Raw genomic sequence first — 24,264 nt, 5'->3', positions numbered from 1 at the left:
ACACCCAACTTTTAACTCAACAATAAACAGAATAAAGAATAAAATAACATTACTGTTCCCTTAAAAGAGCTGCTGGTGTATCTTCACAGCGTGAACGCAGAGATCAGTATCTGTCTCTGCTGAGATGCACAAAAGCGATGCGCTGTTAAGATACCAACGCGCCAAAGTCAGAGCTCATCCGACTCTTAAAGGGAATGGCAACTGGCACACTGATTGGTTTATTTTATGTTACATCCAAAATAAAAAAAAAAAAACACCCATAATTAATTAAGAAAATTAGTACGTGACTTTTGCAGGTTTCAAGACGCCAAGGCATATTTTTTTTTGTGCCCTCATGATACTGAAAGACACACTGACGCACCCTAAATCAAGCTTTGTGATGCGCAATAGAACGATGCGCTATATAGATTGCTAAAACAGGGCCTAAAAAACTTTTAAGCTTTTTATTACCTTTATTACCTATGACTTTTTTGGTCTTTTTAAGACCACTTTCATAATAAAACTTTACAGACTTTACCTTTATATGACTTTTTATGGTCTTTTTTAAAACCCCTGTCATAATAAAAGTTCACAGACTTTAGCTTTATATGACTTTTTATGGTCTTTTTAAGACATCTTTCATAATAAAAATTTACAGACTTTACCATTATATGACTTTTTCATGGTCTTTTTAAGACCACTTTCATAATAAAAGTTTACAGACTTTACATTTATATGACTGTTTATGGTCTTTTTAAGACCACTTTCATAATAAAAGTTCACAGACTTAACCTTTATATGACTTTTTATGGTCTTTTTAAGGCCCCATTCATAATAAAAGTTTACAGACTTTACCTTCATATGACTTTTTATGGTCTTTTTACGACCCCTTTCATAATAAAAGTTTACAGACTTTACCTTTATATGACTTTTTATGGTCTTTTTACGACCCCTTTCATAATAAAAGTTTAGAGACTTTACCTGTAAGCTTGTCATTCTTGTATTGTCTCACAAAACTTTTATATATTTAAGACAAACATAATTGAACAATTTTGCACAGTTCATACATTGAATAAATAGGATCCAATGCAAAACTGGGGTATTCCAAACACTTTTGGTTACTTTTACCCCACTCATAGCTAAAAGCAAATAATGCACATACAGTATATGGACATATACAGCACCTTAAGTAACTCCACTTAGTTCCTATTAGTTATTTTTTTAATTAAATCAGTAAGCCAACTGAATGAATATCTCTGGCTTTTTTCAAGACGTTTAAAACATCTTAAAAAAGACTTAAACTAAGGCTATTTTTAAGGCTAAGCACAAAAACCTGCTCAAAGAACACTTCACTGCACCTTCATTTCTTTTACAGAATGTATTAAACCTCATATCTCCCGTCTTTTTTTACACTGTGTGTAATGAGAAATGGTCAGAATGACTTGGAAGGAATCTGTAAACCTGTAAACATGACGTAAGTCTAAAGACTTGGAACATACGCTCGGGAGATACGAGGTCTAGTCACAGCAGCGACAATACGATAAAATAAAAAAACAAACAAACAAAAATTAAACATTGCATTAAAAATGTAACGCATTAAAAAATGACGTGGAAAATAAATATAGTTGAGTAAATCACACTGATGCAGTGTACGAGGGGAGGAGCCAGGCCAGGCCAGCCCCTCCCCCCCTCCGAAACCAATATGGTTTTTAAGAATTAGTGGGAGATTTCACAGAAATCACTTCTTCCTCTTTAGAAAAAGAAAACACCCTCATGAGAGGATACACTGAATAAAAGCCTCTGAATGTGAAAATCTGAATGTAATAAAATAGAATCTAATCGGATGTGGCCGCAGCACATTTCAAACAGTGAGAGAGTGAATATGATCTAATTCTGCTCATGTCTGCAAACATTCATAACTGTCATAATTGTCTTTGTGATCATTAGGGGTGGGCGATATGGTATTATCAGATATAAAAATCATGATATTATCACGATACTTTTTTGTACTATACTTGATATGTCGTCGGACTGTAGCGATATACTATTATACTTATCGACATACTGTAGGATATAGGGACGTGACCTCAATCATTGCTTAAATGGAAATCCTCAAGATTTCTCAATTTTTTTTTTTGAGAAAGATTTTTCAAAAATGCCTCTGTGTTTGTTCAAAACTGTGGTTTTATTAATTATTTTGTTTGTTAAATTAACTTGTTCATTGTTTATTATTTTCCAATCGAAGTGTGAAGTGAATATTCTTACTTATTAAAAGTTTACTGCTCTTTAAAAACCTGTAAATACATTATTATGATATTATATGATCATTATATCATTATATAGTGCCATAATATGGTCTTAAAATTACAATAATACTATTAATCATTATAAGTTTCGCAGTTTACTTTTTTTTTTAGGTTTTCTCTGCAGTAAAAGCATTTTTATATAAAAAAAAAAATATTTACATTCTAAAAGCTTTAAGGACACATGGAGTGTAATATTTCCAGGTCAGTAACAAGAATCAAAAATAATATATATATATAAAAAATAGGCATAATAAGTAGATAACTGTAATGAAATGAAAGGGTTGGAAGAGATTAAATGTTTGATTTGTGTTAAAAAAAAAACATTGAAATTAAAATATTAAATATTTTAATATTTAAATATCTGGGACAATATAATGTCCATACAAAACGAGTTTTGTATTTTAACTTTTTTTTTTTTAGGTCTGAAGTTGGAACAGTTGTTTTATTTTTGGAACTACTTTGCCTTATAACACTTTGCATGTATCCTTCCACCACAAATAGGTTTTTATACACATACATTTAGGTTCAAATCTTTCAGCATTAATAGAACTAGCTGTGTAGTTAGAATACATTTTTTATGTAATACTTTCCTTTAATGTCCTTTGAGAAATTAAATTAAATTAAATTAAATAAAAAATGCTGCATTTTAATGCATTTAATAAATGAATTAAACACATCTTAGCTCTCAAACTGAATTATTAAGACACTATTTTTTTTAGGCAACTTTACGACTTAAAAGATCTTCTAATGCTTGGTTAGGCCTTTAGAAGTATTAATAAAAGTATTAATAATGCTCATGCGTGGCTCGTAACTCCATAGTGTGACACAGTTATATCGTCATATCGTCCACCCCTATCGATGAATATCAATTTTTTCGTTTTTATTTCCTCACTGTTTGAAATAGTGCTGTGCCTTGTGCTTTTCCCGTAACTATGTGCAGGCCTTTGATGTCCCTAAGAGAAGTAAAGGGAGATATAAACGGTGGGACTGAAACAGTCCTGGTCACTCTTGGTCCTGTAAGGATGTGATACGACGCCTAGAGGAGGCATTTCTCTTCTTCAAGATGAGCTTGAGCTGAGAAAAGAGCAAAGAGAAAACTCAATCAGTTTAATCCTAAATGAATATTAAAAAATGAGACCACTTCAGTTTCTTTGATTTAACTATTTATAGGTTTATGTTTGAGTAAAATTTTTAAAAGTAAAAGTTTTAAGAGTTCAGAAATCAATATTTGGTGGAATAACCCTGGTCTTTAATCACAGTTTTCATGCATCTTGGCATCAGGTTCTCCTCCACCAGTCTTCCACACTGCTTTTGGAAAACTTTATGCTGCTTTACTCCTGGTGCAAAAATTCAAGCAGTTCAATTTGGTGGTTTGGTTTGATGGCTTGTGATCATCCATCTTCCTCTTGATTATATTCCAGAGGTTTTTAATTTGGTAAAATCAAAGAAACTCATCATTTTTAAGTGCTCTATTATTTCTTTCCAGATCTGTATATGTGCCCACAAATGTTCAACTAATTTAAAATACCCAAAGATTCTCAATGAGCATCCATTGTTGGAACAACCTGGTCTATATTCAGTATATTCAGGTAGTCAGCTGACCTCATTCTTTCAGCACATACTGTTGCTGAACCTAAACCTGCAGACCAACTGCAGCATCAACCAACCCCACATCATTTACTTACTTAAATCCAGGTGGAAACTTTTTTTGGTCAGGCGGTGTGTATATAAAGTCCTATTTTTTAAAACTGTTAATAACACATTAATTTACAGTCCAGTTAAAGAAGACCCCTGCCTTGCTAAATAAACTGAGGGTAATGGTGATGGACTTGCCAAGATCTGTCTCCAGTCCTAAACCCTATTGAGCATCTGTGGGGAATCCTCAAATGGAATGATAAAACATTTTAACATAAGCAGTTTCGTCTACAACTAATATAACCATATAACAAAATTAGGTGTCTAGCTCCAGCCCTGCATCTCACCTTTTCCCCCTGCTGGCCGCTCTGCAGCAGGTGGGCGGGCTGGTCGTTCTCCAGGTTGCGGATGCTGGGGTCTGCTCCTCTGCTCAGCAGCAGGCGGATCAGCTCCTCCTGGTGAGGGTTTCCATGAAGCCCTGCTGCCATGTGTAGGGCTGTGTGCCCGTGAGCCTGAGGAAACACACATCAGTGTGTACAGTGTAAGTTCACCAACGTCATTCGATCAAATGGTGGGAAAATATCAATAATTAAAGAGTAATTACGTAGTAACAAAAATAAGTTTTCCTGTTTTATTTCTTGTTTTGTTCATTTGCCCAGTTTAATTTGCTAGTCCACCAATTTTCCATAAGCTCTGCTTAGCAGTTTTCTGTTTGTGTTTTTTAGTCCAGTGCTCCCTTTGTTTTCCCCCATTCTCAGTGCTACTGCCTGGTCCTATTGTTTTGGCATACTTCCTGGTCCTATTGTTTTGGCATACTTCCTGGTCCTATTGTTTTGGCTACTTTCTGGTCCTATCGTTTTGGCTACTTTCTGGTCCTATCGTTTTGGCTACTTTCTGGTCCTATTGTTTTGGCTACTTTCTGGTCCTATCGTTTTGGCTATTTTCTGGTCCTATCGTTTTGGCTACTTCCTAGTCCTATTGTTTTGGCTACTTTCTGGTCTTATCGTTTTGGCTACTTTCTGGTCCTATCATTTTGGCTACTTCCTAGTCCTATTGTTTTGGCTACTTTCTGGTCTTATCGTTTTGGCTACTTTTTGGTCCTATTGTTTGGGCTACTTTCTGGTCCTATTGTTTTGGCTACTTTCTGGTCCTATTGTTTTGGCTACTTCCAGATTCTATAGTTTTGGCTACTTCTTGGTCCTATCATTTGGCTACTTCCCTAGTCCTATTGTTTTAACTACGTCCTGGTCCTATTGTTCTGGCTGTTTCTCTTATTCCCTGTTTTCTGAGTTTCTGTTTATTTTGCCATGTTTTTATATTTAACTAACTATAGTGTGTTGCCTTATTTATTGTCCCTTGTTTATTGTTTGTTTCTGTGTTTATTTTCTAGTTTCGTTTGTTAATTTCATTAAATTCTAACGCTCCCTTTGTAACTATGTTCTACTTTGTGTTTATAGTCTATCACTTAAAATATCACTTAAAATAAAATACATTTAAGTTTGGGATTGTATGGTGAAAAAATGTTCAAAGTTCAAAGGGGTATGAATACTTTTGCAAGCCGCTGTATAAACAGTGTGTAATGGAAGTTCCTTACCTTCATGTTGATGAAAACCTGCATGTCTGGCAGTTGGATTTTCAGGAAAAAATGCACCAGCTGGATATTCCCCTCTTTCACGGCTAAGTGGAGAACGGTCTTGTTGCTTTTGATTTCCTGTGAAACACAGAGACATGTGATGTCACAAAGTGAAACTGAAGTGAGCGTGAGAACGTACGCGCTCTTCTTCCGTGTGCATTTAGCTTGAAACTGCAGGGGTATAATATAGATCTTTCACTTTCTGTATGCTGCCGGGAAACACAGAGTAATGTGAAAATGCTACATTACTGAAATTTAAAGGCACTGTTTTAATGTTTGTGAAATTATGTTTTTACACAAATAAAACTACAAACTAATTATTCAATAACTTTAGGGTAGAAAGGTATAATGAGGTATGGCAAGGTATAGTAAGGTATAGTGAGGTATGGTGGTGTATGGTGAGTTATAGTGAAGCATAGTGAGGTATGGTGAGGTAGGTGTTTCCCAGTGTCTCACAGGTTTTGACATGCTGATATATATTGTACACCTCTTCCAGAATTATTAATAGTTTTTCCAATTCTGTAAATGATTCTGATTCTTCAAAATGTATTGGAAAATTAAAAGTATTCTTAGTTTTGAACAGAAGTCAAATCGAAAACAGTTTTATTCTTTTAGTATTAAGTCATTTCACAGGATTTTTATTATTTTTTTTCATAAATTTAGGGGCCCTATTTTAGTGATCTATAGTGCACTGGTCAATTGCAGATCACACAGCTGGATTTAGGGTGTATTTGTGAGTCTTTGGTATCATGCGAGTGCAAAAAACATAACGTGAAATAAACCAATCAGTGAGCCAGTTCTCATTCCTTTTAAGAGCCAGATGAGCTCTGACTTTGGTGCATTTAATCAGTCAGTGAAGCACCTGTATTTCCCACCGCTAAGATACCTGAACACACCTCACAAGCGTAAATATATTTCTAAATATACTGTATTCCTATTTTGTGTTATGCATAAAACACATGCATTGTGCATTTCAAGCAGTGCAAGGTGTACTTTTCACGTCTTTACGATAGCAAAGACACGCTTTAAATCAAGCTGGAACTCTAATACAACCAGGAGCAATGCTCAGTGTAGTGAAACTGCATTAAATTAGATATAAACACACACCTGGCTGATAGGGGAAGCTCCAGCCTCCAGCAGCAGCTGCACACAGAACAGTTTATTATTGGCCTGAGTCTGCAGACTGCCATCAGTTTGCCAGGAGGAGGAGGAAGAGGAGGAGGAGGCAGTAAGAGCCTTCATCGTGGCACTGTGGGAAATCACTGCACAATGCAAGGGGGTGAGCCCTGAGAGTGTAAAACAGACAAAGAGAAAAAGAAAGAGAGAGTGAGAGAGAAGTAGCAGCTCAATATATTGTCATTTAAAGGTGCAAAAGGTTAATTTGCAATGTATTTTCTCATAATAAAATAAAATTAATGTGACAAATATGGACTAGAAGAATCCTTCACATGCTCATATTGTATATTTTTCGTGTGTTTAATTTCTAAACCATGCGGACCACTTGTTTTTATAGGTTGTATGCGATTAAATCAGTGTTATTATAATATATAAGTCATAATTAGGGCTGTCAACTTTAAATCATTGACAAAAGTGATTAATTCCATCGAAATCTGCCTCACCCCTGGCCAACACACACATTTTTTTCTGAAGTGGTTCGCTTGTGGTGAGAACATGATCTGGGCTCGATCTGACCCAGTTATCAAATCAACTTTTTTTATTGAGCTATGGTGCAGTTTAATCTGATTTATATACTGCTATGAACAAACACTGTTTCTGCTGCTCCATGCTGTTTACACACTAAGAGCGCGGTATGTGCAGCGTTCACTGATCACATCTGCGTGACACCGTTAACAACTAAATCTCTGCTGCACGTCCCATTGAAAAAAACTGTGTTTGACCAATCAGAGGAGACAAGAGGGAGAAACGCTTCAAATAAACAAACTACTCAACTGATCCGGATCATAGAAACTACATTTCAGAACTACAGGTGTGAAAGCGCTCTTTTATACTCAGGAAATTAAGTTCTAATTCAGAAATCCTTACAACCAAGCTGAGATGTTTATAATAAAGTCTAAAAAGTTTCTTCTATCCAATTCATCATGCATTCTTTATTCCAGCGCCCCCCGCTGCTTTATCTCCTGCAACCAGTGGCCTGCCCTTTTTTGAATGGACACTCAAGTTTTCTATTCCAGCAGGAAAATGCTCGTCTACATACCGCTGCCATTTTAACAGCTTGCCTTGAAGATAGAACTAATCCCTGAACTGAAAATGCATAGGGGCAGAGGCTTTCTCTCTCTTTTCAGGATGTTAAGAAGTTTTAATACAAGCAAACATACTCTGATCATCTGATCATGATTTATAGGTTACTTGTTGAAAGTGTTCCACTAGCTAGGAAGAATTGGCACAAAAAAGTGCCCTACACAAGTCCCCTATATAGTGTAATTCCATGTATTTGTCTGTCAGACTGGCAAACACAATTTTGCATTAAATGTAAAGTTAACAGACAATAAAGTTTCCATCTATCTTTTAGACGTTCTATCAACTCTCCACCCCTACAGCACAATCGTAAGGAACTGTCTATTAAAAATATTCAGTATAAATACTGTACATGGTATGAAATATCAGAAATATCTATTGCAATCCTACACTCTCTTCTGAGTGCAACTATTTTTGAAAGAGTTTCCTTGTTGGTGAGTGTAGTAGTTATTAATATGCAACAATCCTGCAATAATCAATATTTCACCTTCAAAATTGCGGGCCTCCATGTCCACCCTGGGGTTCACTGACAGCAATTCCTATGAATTAAGAAAAATCAACATCAACAAAGGTTTTTTTTTTTTAATTATATTTAAAATATTTATTATATTTTGCTGAAATATAGTCAGCTTTCTGTATGAACTCTCTCTATCTTTATTACCTGCATGATTTGAGGGTATCCGTATGTGGCTGCCAGGTGCAGTGCAGTCTGTCCTTTGTTGTCGCAGATGCTCATATCTGCTCCCAGGCTGAGCAGGTCCTGGATGATCTCTGGCTGATTGGCTGTCACTGCCACCAGCAATGCGGTCTGTGATACAATGTGATTAGTGTTAAGAGAAAATTTGGCTCAAATATAACATGTGGAGCAGCGAAACATGGAGGGATGGAGAGCCTATAAACATTAGCTGTTATTCTCAGGCTCTCTGTATTTGGTCTTAAAGGAGAAATCTGGTGTGAAATGGACTTGCATCATAGTGAAACATGATAACATGTACAAACTTTTGCAAAATATCTTTAAGTTCAAATTTACAACCAGCATTTATTAATACAGCGCTTTTCGCTGATGCTTCCAACAGGCTTTCAATGGTAGTGATTGGGGCATAAAATTGTTTTACACTTTTTACATCATTTTAAAATCATTTTTACATCATTCTCAAGCTCAAAGTGGCTCCACACTTCATTGGTAGAATTCTGAGGGCCCTGAGATTTTAAACGAGGCACTGGGAACTTTAAAATAACTTTGTTAATGGTGTAAAAATAGCTATTTTCAATGCATGAGCAATGCTAAGCCCCTATCACTAGTCCTGTAAGACTGTTAGGCTTAAAGTTTTACTCATTATCATGTTTCACTACAATCCGTGTTTCACCTTTACACTGGATTTATGTTGAAACCCATAAAATGTACCAAAAAAAACATGATATATGATAATATTTAGTCTGCTTATGACAAGAATAAGCAATCTTAATTCATTTTAGTAAAATATAGTAAATTACCAACCTTTCTGTATCATAAACCAAAATATAAAGACCACACATACAGTACAGGCCAAAAGTTTGGCCACACCTTCTCTTTTTCAATGCGTTTTCTTTATTTTCATTAAAGTATTTACATTGTAGATTCTCACTGAAGGCATCAAAACTATGAATGAACACATGTGGAGTTTTATGTACTTAACAAAAAATGAGCTGAACCTCCACAGTCACCGGACCTGAACCCAATCCAGATTTGAGGTTTGGGGTGAGCTGGAGCGCAGAGTGAAGAAAACAAAGGAGCAACAAGTGCTAATAAACACCTCTGGGAACTCCTTCCTTCCTTCAAGACTGTTGGAAATCTTTTCATTTCAGGTGGCCACCTCTTAAAGAAGCTCATTGAGAGAGTGATGCCTAAAGAGTGTGCAAAGCAGTAATCAGAGCAAAGGGTGCCTATTTTGAAGAAACTAGAATATAAAACGCCACATGTGTTCATTCATAGTTTTGATGCCTTCAGTGAGAATCTACAATGTAAATAGTCATAAAAATAAAGAAAATGCATTGAAGAAGAGAAGGTGTGTCCAAACTTTTGGCCTGTACTGTACACAAACACACACACACACACAAATGTACCTTGCCCTTGTGCTCCTTGGAGTCGAGACGCCCGAGCTCCTGCAGCTTCTCGGCTGCAGCAAATGCGTACTCCCTCTGGCCCTTAGCGGTGTAGATGTGCAGAATCCTAACAGAGGCACATTATCATAAATATTATAAATATGTATTCTCCTCAAAGCAGAGCTTTATCATCATCCTGCAGCCCTGCACTCGCTATCTGAGAATACTGTTACTGTTACTCAGTTAAGAGTTGTGGTAATCTTGCAGTAATTTCATGTACAGTCTATAAAAAAATAGGGCAGCATTTTATTAGAAAAAAAAAATAAAAGTTTTTATTCTGCAGTATTTAACCCTTTCAGGCCTGAATTATGTGCCAGTGTTGAAAATATTTTATCAATTATAATAATAATAATAATAATAATGTTGTTTTGTGTTTGCAATGCAGACAATGGAAGACTCTAATATTATAATATTAAATCAGTACCAGCTTAAAATAAGACTACCTTTATAAAGGCATTATGAATGGTTTATAAAGAAGATTATTAATGGTTATTAATTAGGCAGAGTTGAGGTGCACATAGAAATCTGCTGTGATTTGATCAGGCGTGGTTTCATGTTTTTTGTATACAATCCGGGTTAGCACCCGAACATCTCTTTCAGACAGTTTCCTCTTACAGCGTCCACAGTTAATCCTGTTGGATGTGGTTGGTCGTTCTTGGTGGTATGCTGACAGTACCCTGGATACCGTGGCTCTTGATACATCACGAAGACTTGCTGTCTTGGTCACAGATGCTCCAGCAAGACGTGCACCTACAATTTGTCCTCTTTTGAACTCTGGTGTGTCACCCACAATGTTGTGTGCTCTTACTGGTGCAATGTGCAATTAATGAAAATTGGCCACCAGGCTGCTCCAATTTAGCCATAAAACCTCCCACACTAAAATGATGGGTGTTTCAGTTTTATTGTTCAACACCTGTGAATGTCAATTCTGTTGAACAACAGGCCTCAATTTGTGTAAAATGCAAGAATAAACAAGAAAATAGATTTAAGAAAATAGGGTTAAGAAATGAAGTAAATTTGAACTATTTTACTCACGTGTCTCCGTCATCGTCCTGCCAGGTGGTTCTGCTGTAGTCCATGCCCTGTAGGAACTGCCGAGCCTCTTCCAGCTTGGCCATGTCCAGCTGGTGTTTGTACTGAAGGCCGCAGGCGGCTGCAGGGGTCTGGGTCCTGAGCTCATTGGACCAGGAGTAGCAGCCGCTCTGAACGGTGGCAGCGCTGGTATCCGCCAGGGCTGCCGTCACAGGACAATCAGGCTGCAAAAAAAAAAAGTATACAGGGAATTAAAAAACTAGTAATGAGACGTGACCTGTTTTAAAAATGTACTGTGATTTAAAACCCGCTGATCTAGCAATCAAAAATAATGTTATATAATTTTTTAAATATGTACTTTATGGATGAAAACATCCCACTGCTACTCATTAAACTTACAAATAATATTAAAATAGTAGTAAACTGTTTTTTTATTTTCAATTAAACAGCTTAACTGATTTAAAAGTGTGGTTAAATTAAGCTACCTTAACCTAAATACTAAATAATAATAATTATTAAGTTAATTAAAATCAAACAAATGCTACAGTTTAACCTCAAGGCAAGCTGGTAAGCTGGTTTCAGTCCACTCCACAATAAAAAAACACCAACTGATACTGATTACGCTCACATGCATCATGGGGTAGCAGTATATGAATTGTCAGTTGTTGATGAAGTATTATAGGTGATGAAGGGGGCTGCTTGGGAACACCTACACCTGTTATGGCCAGTGTGCTCATGGCAAGGCTATGTAAATTATCTGAGCACATGATTAGTGAGTTTCCAGATGGATGGGACTTTATTATTATTATTATAATTTTTGGTATATGAGTGTAAGTTCTAATATAATATTCTAAAACAGATTGATGCAGACAAGGTAAAACACTAGGCTGTGTGTTGGGGAGTCTCACATAGTGCTGCGGGATCTGGCCATCCTGACAGTCCTGGAGCTGATGTGGGCTGTAGCTGGTGGCTGGGGTCTCCGTGGTGGGCAGGCTGTGGCTGTAGGCTGGGGCAGGGGTAAAGCTGTGAGGGGCGGGGGAGTTGGGGATGTAACTGAGCCCCAGTGTCTGGAAGGAAACACACGGCTGCTGGTGTAGAGGCACCGTATCCCACCGGCCGTATCTCATCGCTGCCATGTCTAAATAGCTACTGCTGGAGCCTGCAGAGAGAGAGAGAGAGAGAGAGAGAGAGAGAGAGACTTTCAGCACATTTCTTATAACAATTATAAAAGTTATGAGATAATTCACTCAGTAAATTCTATAAAATATTCAGTTACAGCAATTAAACTACAGACAATAATTACTATTCTTTGTTCCTAGAAAACTGAAATTAAAACTATATTTACATTCGTAAGATACTTATAAAAGTTATGAGTAAGTATTTAGAAGTATAAGTATTTAGAAAACAAAAATTAGATAAATATCAAAATTATAATAATTATTCAATTTTTATTATAATTTCAATATAAATATAAAATTTAAAGCATTGGTATGATATAATTAAATTAGTAAATTCTATAAAATATTTAGTTACAGCTATAAAACTAAAGACAATAATTACTATTCTCTAGATTTAGAAAACTGAAAATATATTAATATTAAATTTGTATGATAATTATCAAATTATGATATAATTCATACAGTAAATCCTATAAAATATTCAGCTACATCTATGAAACTACAGACAAAACAATTATTATTATCTATACTTAGAAAACTGAAATGATATAAAAAACGAAATTATTAAATTTTAATAAATTTTTATTATACTAATCAAAGTTATTATATGATTCATTCAGTAAATCCTATAAAATATTTAGTTACAGCTATAAAACTACAGACAATAATTACTAATCTCTGTATTTAGTAAAAAAAAAAAGTTAAATAAATATTAAACTATAATAATTATTTAATTCTAATAATAATGATCAACATTATGATATAATTAATTCAGTAAACTCTATAAAATATTAAGTTACAGATATAAAACTACAGACAATGATAACTATTCTCTGTTCTTAGAAAACTGAAAACGGAAAATATTAAATTCTTATAATTTTTATCAAAATAGATATAATTAATTATGTAAATGCTATAAAATATGAATAAACTACAGACTATAAATACTATTCTCTGTATTAAAAAAATAATTATTATATAAATAACATTATTATAACAATTATTAAATTCTAATAATAATTATAAAAGTTATGATATAATTAATCGAATAAATTCTAAAAAATATCCAGTTACAGCTATGGAACAACTAGTAATATCAAAATCGTTTTAGGCTAGGGCAAGGAATTGATTTATGAATGAACAAGTTTTATTTTTAAGAGCTAATAATATTTTGAAACAATAAATAAATAAAACAAAAACTTATACCTTAATATTTAAAAATTAACCAATTAAATAATTTACATACATCGATTAAATTGCATTAAATGTAAATGATTTATCATGCATGTAGTGCACTATCGGTGATGAAGAGGCTGGTAAATGTGTCACTTACTGGCAGAAGGAGCTGATGTTGACACCTGTTTAAAAGAAAAAGAAGTTTTCTATCATTCGTCAAAAGGAAATGTGTCATGTATGATTAACTGCACATGCTCAGTGAAGTAAATCAAGCTTCTAGTAAACTATGATCTGGCAGAAGCTCCAGCCCACAAATACTGACTCATAGACTGGGGAGTATTATTAATAGATTACTCTTTTGGTCACTAAGAAAGATACTTCTGGAATCTTAAGGCGGTTTGGCACAGGTCTGTAACTTTTGTTAGAAACAGCCATTTTTGGGGCGCCGAGTGGTCCAGCGGTCTAAAGCGCTGCCACTATGAGCAGGAGGTCGCCGGTTCGAACCCCAGCTCATGCAGCTTTGCCATCAAGCTGCCGGCGTCAGAGGGAGCAAAATTGGCCCTGCTCCCTCTGGGTGGGTAGATGGCGCTCTCTCCCCACATCACTCCTACGGGGATGTCTGCAGCACAGGGCGTCTGTGAGCTGATGTACTGGAGCCGAGCCGCTGCGCTTTCCTCCAAGCGCGCTGGCTGCTCGGTAATGCTGCATCAGCAGCAGCTCGAAAAGAAGCGGTGGCTGACTTCACATGTATCGGAGGAAGCATGTGCTAGTCTTCACCCTCCTGGTGTGTTGAGGTATCACTAGTGATAGGGGGAGTCCTAATGAATGGGTTGGGTAATTGGCCGTGTAAATTGGGGAGAAAATGGGAAAAAAAATTAAATAAAAATATATAGAAACAGCCATTTTTATCCAGCAGAATATATGGCAGTAGACATATACCACAAATAGGGCTCGGTATTGTTGAAAAACAACAATTTTCAATACTGATATGACACTTTTCCAATACTTTTTTACTTAGTTGTAACAAAAAACAAAAAATACAAAAAGTGTATTTATTAAGAACAAAAACAACTGCTTTACTTCTGTTTATTACTTTACTGTTTAATAGTTTTCTTCTACGCATATTTCTGAATGCAGTTTAGATTTAAATAGTACTTTTTAAGAAAAAATAAAATAATTTTATATAATATATTTAATAAGAATAATTCTATAATTCTGTAACAATCAAAAATTTGTATAATTTTTAAATTGCATGCTCAATATATTAATGTTTTTTTTTTCATTTATTTGAAAAAAAAAAAACATTAAAATCACCAGTGCAAATTTTAAACAGTGCACATATTTATTAAACGTTCAATAAAAGGTATTTTTAAAAAAATTGGCATTAGATTGGCAAAACTTAATTATTTAATTATATTTATATTATATATTGTTGTCAATCACTTTTAAATGCTGGTATTTCCCTGTATTGTTGAGAGGAGGTAGCAATAATTATGTAGTATGGTTTAGGCCTGGCAGACTAGAGTCTTTTCTTTTTTTATATATATAATTTTATTTCTAATTTTTCCCCATTTTCTCCACTTTCTCCACTCCAGTTTTGCTCAGCCGATTACCAAACCCATTCATTAGGACTCCCCCTATCACTAGTTATGCCCCAAAATCACATCAGGAGGGTGAAGACTAGCAAATGCCTCCATTGACACAAATGAAGTCAGACTGCCGAGTAGCATCACAGCGCTAATGCTGTGTTCAGAGACTCGGTTCTGATATATATGGTGCAGCTCACAGATGCAGCCTTGTGCTGATCCACATCACCCTAAGACTGATGAGGGGAAAGAGCACCATCTACTGTACCCAACCAGAGATGTAAGAGTAAGGCAAATTGTGCTCTCTCAGGGCTCTGGAAGCTGATGGAACGCTGCATGAGGGTACTCACTGGTACGGACGCGACGGCTCCAGCGGTACTGGATGCAGCAGCAGAAGCGCAGGCCGGAGGTACAGATGAAGTCTCTCTCTTTCTCTTCTGCTCCAGGAGTTTCTTCACTGTGGGCAGAGTGTAACACGACTTCTCCTTTGGCGCTGTGAACACACAAATGTCCAAAGATCAAGTTTCAGCTGAGCAGGTAGACAAAAAAAAGCTTTTTGGAGGAAGGAAGATCAGATAAGAGAAAGAAAAGATGTTTGATAGTGTAATAGTGAGTTATTTAACTTTAAAAGCACTGTACCAACCAATAAGCATGGTGGTTTAAAAGCAAAATTAAATGTTTTAACTGCATAAGGAGCCCAAACACTTTTCCAATGTGTTTCCATTAAGACTTTATACATTTGTAACTTAACTTTCTTTACTCAACTTTATTATAAGTGATATATAAGTTATTTTATTTAAATGCACTAATGAATCAAGACATTTAAGTCTTAATACAAAAGGTTGGGTGATAAGGACAAAAAAGAAAACCACAAAATATTTCTTAATTTCCATTAGTACAATATTATACTAATATTGATATGAGCAAAAGAAAAGCTATAAAATGTAACAGTATATATGCTCTATAATATATACATTGAAATATTAGAAAAATCATATTAATTTACCAGGACCTTAGCATAAGGTCTCCCAAAAGCAGCGTGAAAGACTGGTGGAGAGCATGTCGAGCAATGATTAAAACTAAGAGATATACCACCAAATACTGATACGGATACTCTCAATTCAATGTCATTAAAGTGCAATGTATTTTTTAACAGAAAGAATTGTATAATTCTCCTAATACCACTCAATCTATAATATAAGATAATATTATATAGTCTTGAGCTAGCAATGCATTTTTAATAACTTTTGCATGACATTTTTCTCTGATTTTACTATTTATAGATATATATTTTCATAAATTGAACATTGTTGTGCTATTCTATGAACTACTGACAACACTTCTCCCAAATTTCAATGAAAATATTGTTTAATAACTTATTTAGGGCATAGGTTTGCAGAAAACACAAAAATGGTCAAAATAGGAAAAAAATGCAGTGCATATGTTATTGTTTTAAGCAGGTGTGATGTTGTCGTGCATTTGCGCTTGATTTCAAGTTGATTGCGATGTGTTAAGAGAAAGTACTAGACCTAAAAACTAGATAAACATATTGAAACTAAAGGTTTGGAGGACATGAACTGTTCAGGAAAGAGCCAGTTTTATGCTTTTATTTATTATATTTTTAGACATTAGCAGATTTACTTAAATATTCTTTTATATTGTCTTATAATGATAAGTCTTCAAGATTTAGGGGTGCAATGTCAGGCAGACAATTGACAAAAACCCTGGTCTGTTAAGGGGTTAATTTGAATATGTTAATGTGAAGTAGACACCTTAATAAAAGATTTTACTATGAATGAAACGAGTCATCACTCTAGTGTGGATGTCTCAATACTAAAGAGTTCCATGCACACAGTGTTGTTATTATTTTTGAGATCTGATCTTGTGCTTTCCCTTTAACCATCGGTTACACCACTGTGCTGTCTGATTTAGAAGGTCTTTTCCTTTAGTTAGTCACTAAAGAGAGAGGGGAAATATTTAAGATTAAAAGAAAGCAAACATAGCAAAATATCGAAGGGTTTCCAGTGGTCACCATCATCACCACCATCATCAGTGCTGTGTTTTCTGGAGCAGACGGAGGAAAGTTTTTTTTTATATTATTTATTTCTTCAAAGTCTGAACCCCGAACGTGAGATAAGGCTGAAGTTTCCGATGAGGGAGCGTCTCGCTCGTCAGAGTGAAGATGGTGAGGAAGGTATTCCATTAGGAAGAGAGGCGGTGAGGTCACGTCTGTCTGTCACTCCTCAGTGTAAGGCAGTGGAGGATGTTGCAGGGCGCTTTTTTTCTGTTTCCTTTCCTCCGTTACACTCTCGCCGCCAACCACATCCTCCCATCACTCTGACGTACAATCAGCTGCAGATACAGACTCAGAGCTGCCTAGCTGGTAAAGGCTGTGGTTTGAAGCTGTGCTGTCTGCTGATAAACCAATCTGAACAGCTGTTATAACCCACAGAGCCTCTTAATTAATAGCTTCATAAATACAGTATCATGCAAACGTTATTAAACAGTTATATAAAATGTATTGTTGCACTGTAAACCCATACAAGAGTCTGTTTTACATAAAATTGGATATTTCTAAACAATACTCAACTATTCAAACTGAGATCTTTGAGTTGAACCAACTTATTATAATAACTGAGTTTAGTCTGTTTTCGTTGGCAGCTTCTATTCCATTGGCTTCTGTCACAATCTATTTGCATACTGGGCGTGTCCAACAGTTTCTGACAGACACTCACCATTATCAGTGTGTAGTGGTTCCCCCTGGGATACCTTAGAAATAAATCAACTTCCCCTTTAGTTGTAATACCTTGAAATTTTAATTTATGCCAACTCAAGTTTTAATTACCCATTACTTAAAAAATTTAGCAAACCAGCTGCCTTTAAAAAGTTAGGTAAACTCAACTTATCCGGACTTACAGTATAACAAAAAAAAAAAAAAATAATAATAATAATTATTCAACTTTCCCTTTAGTTGTAATAACTTGATGTTTTAGGTTATGCTAATTTAAGTTTTCACTACCCGTTACTTAAGTTTTTTAAGACAACCGGTTTTCTCTATTTTTTGTAAGTAAACTTAACTTGTGTAGCTCAGGACTAACTAGCTACTAGCTAATATTATCTTGTGGCTTGAGTGTTATTAGGACATTATAGAACTTAATCTTTTAAAAAATACACTTTTTTGCACTTTTTTTGACGTTGAAGGCTGTAATATACTGAAATTATATTACATTATTATATTACTGATATTCTATATTTCTACTGTAGTGAAAAACACTATGACTACAACAAACCTCAGGTACATACCCTAAAGTAATGCTCAACATACAGTACCAGCCAATATACATATATTGTAAATGAATACTGAAGTGATCCAGACTGTGAAGGAACACATAAGTGTGATTGGTGTGGTGCAGCGGATAACACCACCCCCAGCCAGTGAGCTACCACATCATGTGGGAGACTAGGGTTCAATTCCCTGTCTGGGTGACTGAATGCCGCACTATACAAATGAGAGTTCTTTTAAGAGGCAAGACTCCTTAAATGCTAAATATCCTAAATAAGAAATCATGTAGTAACTTAAACGTGTTAAACTTAAAACCAGAATACTCTACATATTGAACGATAATGAAGAAATAAAAATAAAATGCTTCTCTGGTGAGCTTTTGTTTACATCCCTTCCCTGTCTCTCTGTCTGTCGAGCATTCTTGTTTTTTCGCACATTCTTGGGCTCCCTATCTCCTTATAAGATAATTTTTCCCAGGTGTGTCTCAATTCACTAGCCGGGGCAGCGATAGTGTATTGGACTGCGACCCTGATGACACGGGTTGGATCCTGCATGAGGAGCAGTGTTTTTATTTATTTATTTATTTTTCATTCCTTTTTTCTTGGGTTTACCAGCTTTGAGATCAGTTGTTCTGCAATTGGGTTCAACAACCCTCTGGGCTGGAGAGCTACTAGTATGTAGCACTCCATCATATTACACTTCATTTTCCAAAAGTCACATAATGGCTTGGAAAATATCTGGAATGCAGCCAAACTTAACTTAACTGCTGACTCGTGTGGAATCTGTGGTTCTGGTAATGCAAAAACTATTATTTTTAAATGTAAAATCTGGGACCTTGGTAAAAGTTCTTTTGGTAAGAGTTGTGTGAGAAATAAAGCAGAAACATTTGCATGGCTCTTCTTCTCTATTGGTGTTCCCTTTCTTTCAATGATGTCACTTTTATTGTATGTACCCTTAAGTGGGGCATACCCGTGCCAGTGCAGAACTGGGTGAGATATGAATGTGGCGCTTTTCGCTTTCCGTATGCTGTTGAAGGGGGGAGAAAAAAAAACGAGCAGTTTCTATGAAAACCACTCAAGTGAACAAGCTCTCACGGCTGAGGATTGAAAAGAGGAAGGCAGCTTGGGTTCGAGCGGTGTGGAAACTCCATTGTGCCTGAACTGGATAATTCCCTTTCCTATCGGTTTGTGTGTTTGCTCTCTGTTCACTTCGGTTTCACTTTACTCTACTCCCACCCTTCCTGAGCCTGCCTTTCACCCACCTCCACCCACTCACTGCCTCTCCAAGCAGCGATGCTATCAGACGCCTGGGTTCATTTTCCTCAGGTAGAGGAAAAGCAGCACCGCGGTATTCTAGGTACAGGAAAAAACTTAAATAGCGCTCTGAAATAATATCCACCTGAAGGAAATACGCTAAATTAGCTTTACCCACTCACTACAATTCATAATATTCACTAATAATACATGAAGCAAACTCTACTGATGTAATATCACACATCTGCTGTGTTCTCGTGCAACCGCAAGCTAATTCAAAGCACATCGTATTGCATTTCACTGCACTCTGTATTCCAAGAACTTACAGGTCATAACATTTACTATTCACTATTAACTCTGTACTATTACAATTGTACCCTTTGGATCACAATCAGGCTTCGTGAAGGGGTTTCCCAAAATGCAAAGGGCACCCCTAGCCGATTCGTAGCCCCCGAATGCAAATTATGTTATTACACACTCAAGTCAAGCAGAACAGGAAGTAGTTAACCCTTCAGACAAGTCTTCAAATCTTACTACGTTAGTCCCATTTCAGTTATAATAGTTTTTTAACTTCGATCCAATTCACAACTCAAAAACTACTGTTTACTCAACTTCAACAAATAATCGCTACACCCCTTAAACACACACACATATATACACACACACACACACACACACACACACACACACACACACACACACACAATCACCAATTCACCAATACCAATTTTCTCTACCATCATTTATTTATTTATTTGTATTTTTTTCCTATGCCTTTCCTTTTAATTACCAAAAAATCTATGTTCGTTATAATATATGTACAAAATATGTTGGTTTATTTTGTTGCTTTTTTATCTTTTTTTTATGTTATTTAAAAATGATTATTTTCTCTTTTTTGTCTCTAATTACATGTGTTTGTCCTCCTTCAATTAATAACTAATAAAAAATAATTTAATAAAGTCTTAAATAGTCCTCTGAAGAGGTGGGGTTGACAGGTTAGGTTTTAAAAAGTTTTAACTTTAATTTCTGCATGATAAATTTAAAGAACATGTGAATGATTTAATTGTAAAATCAATTAAAATTGACATCACATACTGTTTTATACATTTATAGAATTTTTGTTCACTTCTAACTAAAAACACTAACACTAAAAAAAGCTAACAAATTAAAAAGAAAATATACAAATATAAACATATTTTTTTTTGTTTATTGTTACTCCCTACCTTTGAAATAATAATAAATAAACTTAAAATTAACATTGAACTAAATTAATTTTAATGGGATTCACTAAGCTGAGTGATATTTTCAACTTTTACATGTAAGTTCATATTCTTGCTTACTAGTGTTAACTCAAACATATACGACTTTCATTATAGATCTAAGGACATTTAATTTCTAAAATTTATGGGCAAAAGTATTGGGACACCTTCTCATTTATTGCTTATTCTAAAATTAAAGTTTAAAAAAAGTGCCTATCTTTTGTCTAAGCATCTCTCTCTCTACTGTTATGGCAACTCTTTCTACAAAATTTTAGTGCATTGCTGTGAGGATTTGATTGTATTCAGCGACAAGAGCTTTAGTGAGATGGGGATGTTGTGTGATCACCACCCTAACTCCCCACCTCATCCCCAATTTCTTAACTCCTCCTAAACAAAAGTTAGTTAGTTAGTTAGTTAGTTATATATAAAGATACAGGTTAATCCGCTGTAGAGAGTCCTATTCTATTAGCAATACTTTTCTATTTTTATTTATTATAATATAAACCTTTCTGTAATAGCCAGTGCTCACAGTATACTCAGCATACTCAATGTGAAACTATAATATTGAGTAAATGAATTAAATAAAGGCATGCCCTCATCACACTGACTGAAATCACACGGGTTACACAGAAAAAAATACCCAGTCCTGAATGATGATTCAACCACATAATAATATATATAACCACTGTATTATTATACAATCAATATAAACACTAGAATGATGATGTAATGTCTCAATGAGCTAATTCACTATCACCTTACTCAACAGGCTAATAGACCATCTATATACTCAACGAGCTAATAAACTATCAAGTTAATACTTAATAAGCTGATACATTATCAATATACTCAGCGAGTTATTGCACTATTAATATACTCATTCAGGTTTTTAATTACCAGTATGCTCATTGAATTAATAAAGTATCAATATTTACTTTTTGAATTAATAAACTATCCATATGCACATTAAGGTAATAAACTATCTGTATAATCCCTGAGTTAATAACCTATCTATATACTCAGTGAGTTAATAAACTACCTGTATACTCAGTAAGTTAGTACACTATTAATATACTCATTGAGTTAATACAATATGAATATACTCAGTGAGTTAATACCCCATTAATATACTTAGTGAGTTATTATTAATATACTCATTCAGTGTTTAATTATCAGTGTACTCATTGAGTTAATAAAGTATCCATGAACTCTTTGAGTTAATAAGCTATCAGCATACTTATTGAGTTAATAGACTTTATACTCATTGAGTTAATAAACTATCAATATACTCCTTGAGTTAATATATATATCAGTTAACATACAGAGTTAATAAACTCAGTTAATGAACTATCAGTGAGCTAATAAACTATCTATAAACTCATTGAGATAATAACCTAAAATATACAATATACTCAGTGAGGTAATACATCAGCTATATACTTATTGAGTATATATATATATATAAACTTTGAGTATAGTCATTAAGTAAATAGACTATCTATAAACTCATTGAGTTAATAAACTCTGTGTGTATATATATATATAACAATGATTTAATAAAATATCTGTAAACTCAGTGTGTTTACAAACTATTAGTATACTAATTGAGTCAGTAATAGTATGAGCTAATACTGAGTCAGTAATACTATGAGTTATTATTGAGTCGGTAATACTATGAGTTGAGTTAGTAATACTATGTGAGAGTTCACTGATTAATATGCAGGATGAGATCATCGACTGTCTCAGCAGGGCCACAGATGAGCGGTAAGACTCGGCTCGAGCGGTTGATGGTGAGCGCGTGGGTGAGGGAATCCCTCTCGCTGATCTCTGATACTCTAAACGCGGAAAACCCTGCTCGTCACGCGCAGGGGCGTCACGGGGATTCCGCTGCCCACGCACCAGCCGAGCGAAGCTCTTACACACTTTACAGCTCTTTAGATATTCATATTACATCATTTTAATGATGAGTGTATTCACAGTGTATTATCTCATTGAGTATTCTGTCTTATTGAGACTTACTGAGTGCACTCTTATCAAGTAAATCCTGCATTAATTTACTGAGTGTAGCGAATATATATATTGATACTGTTTTTTTATAACGTAATCTGTAATATCCTATTGAATTCATTAATATTATTCATTAGCATGCTTTATGTCACTAAGTATGTACTTTAAAAAAAAAAGTATAAGAGAATATATATTTTTTACTATACATTATACATATGATCTTGTTCTGGATATTGATAGTGTATTGTTTTACTAATTAGCCTGTAACCTTATTGATTATATTACTAATACTAATGTATTCTCTTATTAAGTAGCATACTATATATTATGTCATTAAGTACACTTATTGTCAATTATCACATTGAATATATTAATAATGTATTATCTTATTTATTAGCCTATAATATCTTATCGATTATATTAATGGTGTATTATTTTATTAGCGTATTTATCTAGTCTATAATATCCTATTGAATATATTGATACTGTAATATCTTATTAACAACTTATTGATTATTAATTATATTAATAAGTACAATAATAGTGTATTACATTATATATTATACGTAGACTGTAATCTTATTATTATATTACTAGTGTATTATCGTATTATTTTATCTATCTAGTCTTTAATATCGTACTGAATATATTACTATTGTAAAATTTGATTAGTATGTTATTGATTACATTACTAGTGTATTATCTTATAAAGTAGCCTGTATTAGCATATTGATTATAGGCTACTGATAGTGTCTTATGTTACTGTTATGAGTGTCCTGTATTATCATATTATCATAATTATATTACTAGTGTATTATCTTACTGATTATACTGATAGTGTATTATCTTATTAAGTAAACTGTGATCGTATTAATGATATTACTAATGTAATATCTTATTGATTATATAGATACTGTATTATCTTACATAGATGATATTAACAGTATATTATCGCATTGATTATACATATCGTATAGTATCTTATTAGATAGCCTATACATTAAGTTATTTAGTATACTGATTGAGTATTATTTTATTGATTATATTAATAGTATCTGGCTCAGATTGCTACACGGTAGACTAGCCGTGTGTGATACACTAAACAGACCCACGCCTGCCTGAAAGGAGAAGTGAAAATAAAGCTGGGAGGGGTAAACAGAGTTTTACTGAGGGGAATCTCCACCGTCCACCTCTCTAAAATACTAATTACAGCTCAAAGCTGGGGATCCTCCATGCAAATTAAATAAAAACCTTGTTTACCAAAAACATTATATGTGTCTCTGAACGTCTTAAAAAGTCTGTATTAAACCGCTGTCAACCTACTAACATAAAAACACTAAAATCAAACACTCTAACGCGAGTTTAAAGTCGGGTAAATAGAGTTTACTCACATTTCTGCAAGTGCATGTCAGATCTCCTTTTGCTGTCTACTGTTTTCAGCACACCACACCGAGGAAAAAGAATTATTTTCTGTTTTTCTTCAGTTTTTCTCCTGTTCTGAGAAGAACCGCCGCTCCTTCCCGCAGCTCTCCGCTTCTA

General features: G+C 34.6%; 1 protein-coding gene across 1 annotated transcript; it reads right to left on the bottom strand.

The window, feature by feature from the left end:
* Positions 1-1,230: 1,230 nt before the first annotated feature.
* LOC103045564 (NF-kappa-B inhibitor delta) lies at positions 1,231-24,264 on the bottom strand. Its single transcript, XM_049480178.1, has 12 exons — positions 24,117-24,264; positions 15,274-15,416; positions 13,495-13,519; positions 11,892-12,142; positions 10,987-11,207; positions 9,913-10,018; positions 8,471-8,617; positions 8,297-8,348; positions 6,661-6,839; positions 5,515-5,631; positions 4,268-4,432; positions 1,231-3,359 (listed from the first exon to the last, which is right to left on the bottom strand). Exons 1-12 carry the CDS (start codon positions 24,130-24,132, stop codon positions 3,288-3,290), a joined length of 1,494 nt encoding a protein of 497 aa, XP_049336135.1. The 5' UTR covers positions 24,133-24,264; the 3' UTR covers positions 1,231-3,287.

This window comes from Astyanax mexicanus, chromosome 6 (genome assembly GCF_023375975.1).
Source record: "Astyanax mexicanus isolate ESR-SI-001 chromosome 6, AstMex3_surface, whole genome shotgun sequence".
Taxonomy (NCBI): domain Eukaryota; kingdom Metazoa; phylum Chordata; class Actinopteri; order Characiformes; family Acestrorhamphidae; genus Astyanax; species Astyanax mexicanus.
The sequence above is the reverse complement of the archived record's forward strand: the minus strand, read 5'-3'. Positions and strand labels throughout refer to the sequence as shown.

Excerpts from the sequence above, each read along its gene's own strand:
- LOC103045564 (XM_049480178.1), bottom strand. Across the intron at positions 11,208-11,891 it reads GCCAGATCCCGCAGCACTAT|CCTGATTGTCCTGTGACGGC; the intron begins GTGAGACTCCCC and ends TTTTTTTTGCAG. Across the intron at positions 4,433-5,514 it reads AGGTTTTCATCAACATGAAG|GCTCACGGGCACACAGCCCT; the intron begins GTAAGGAACTTC and ends GTGTTTCCTCAG.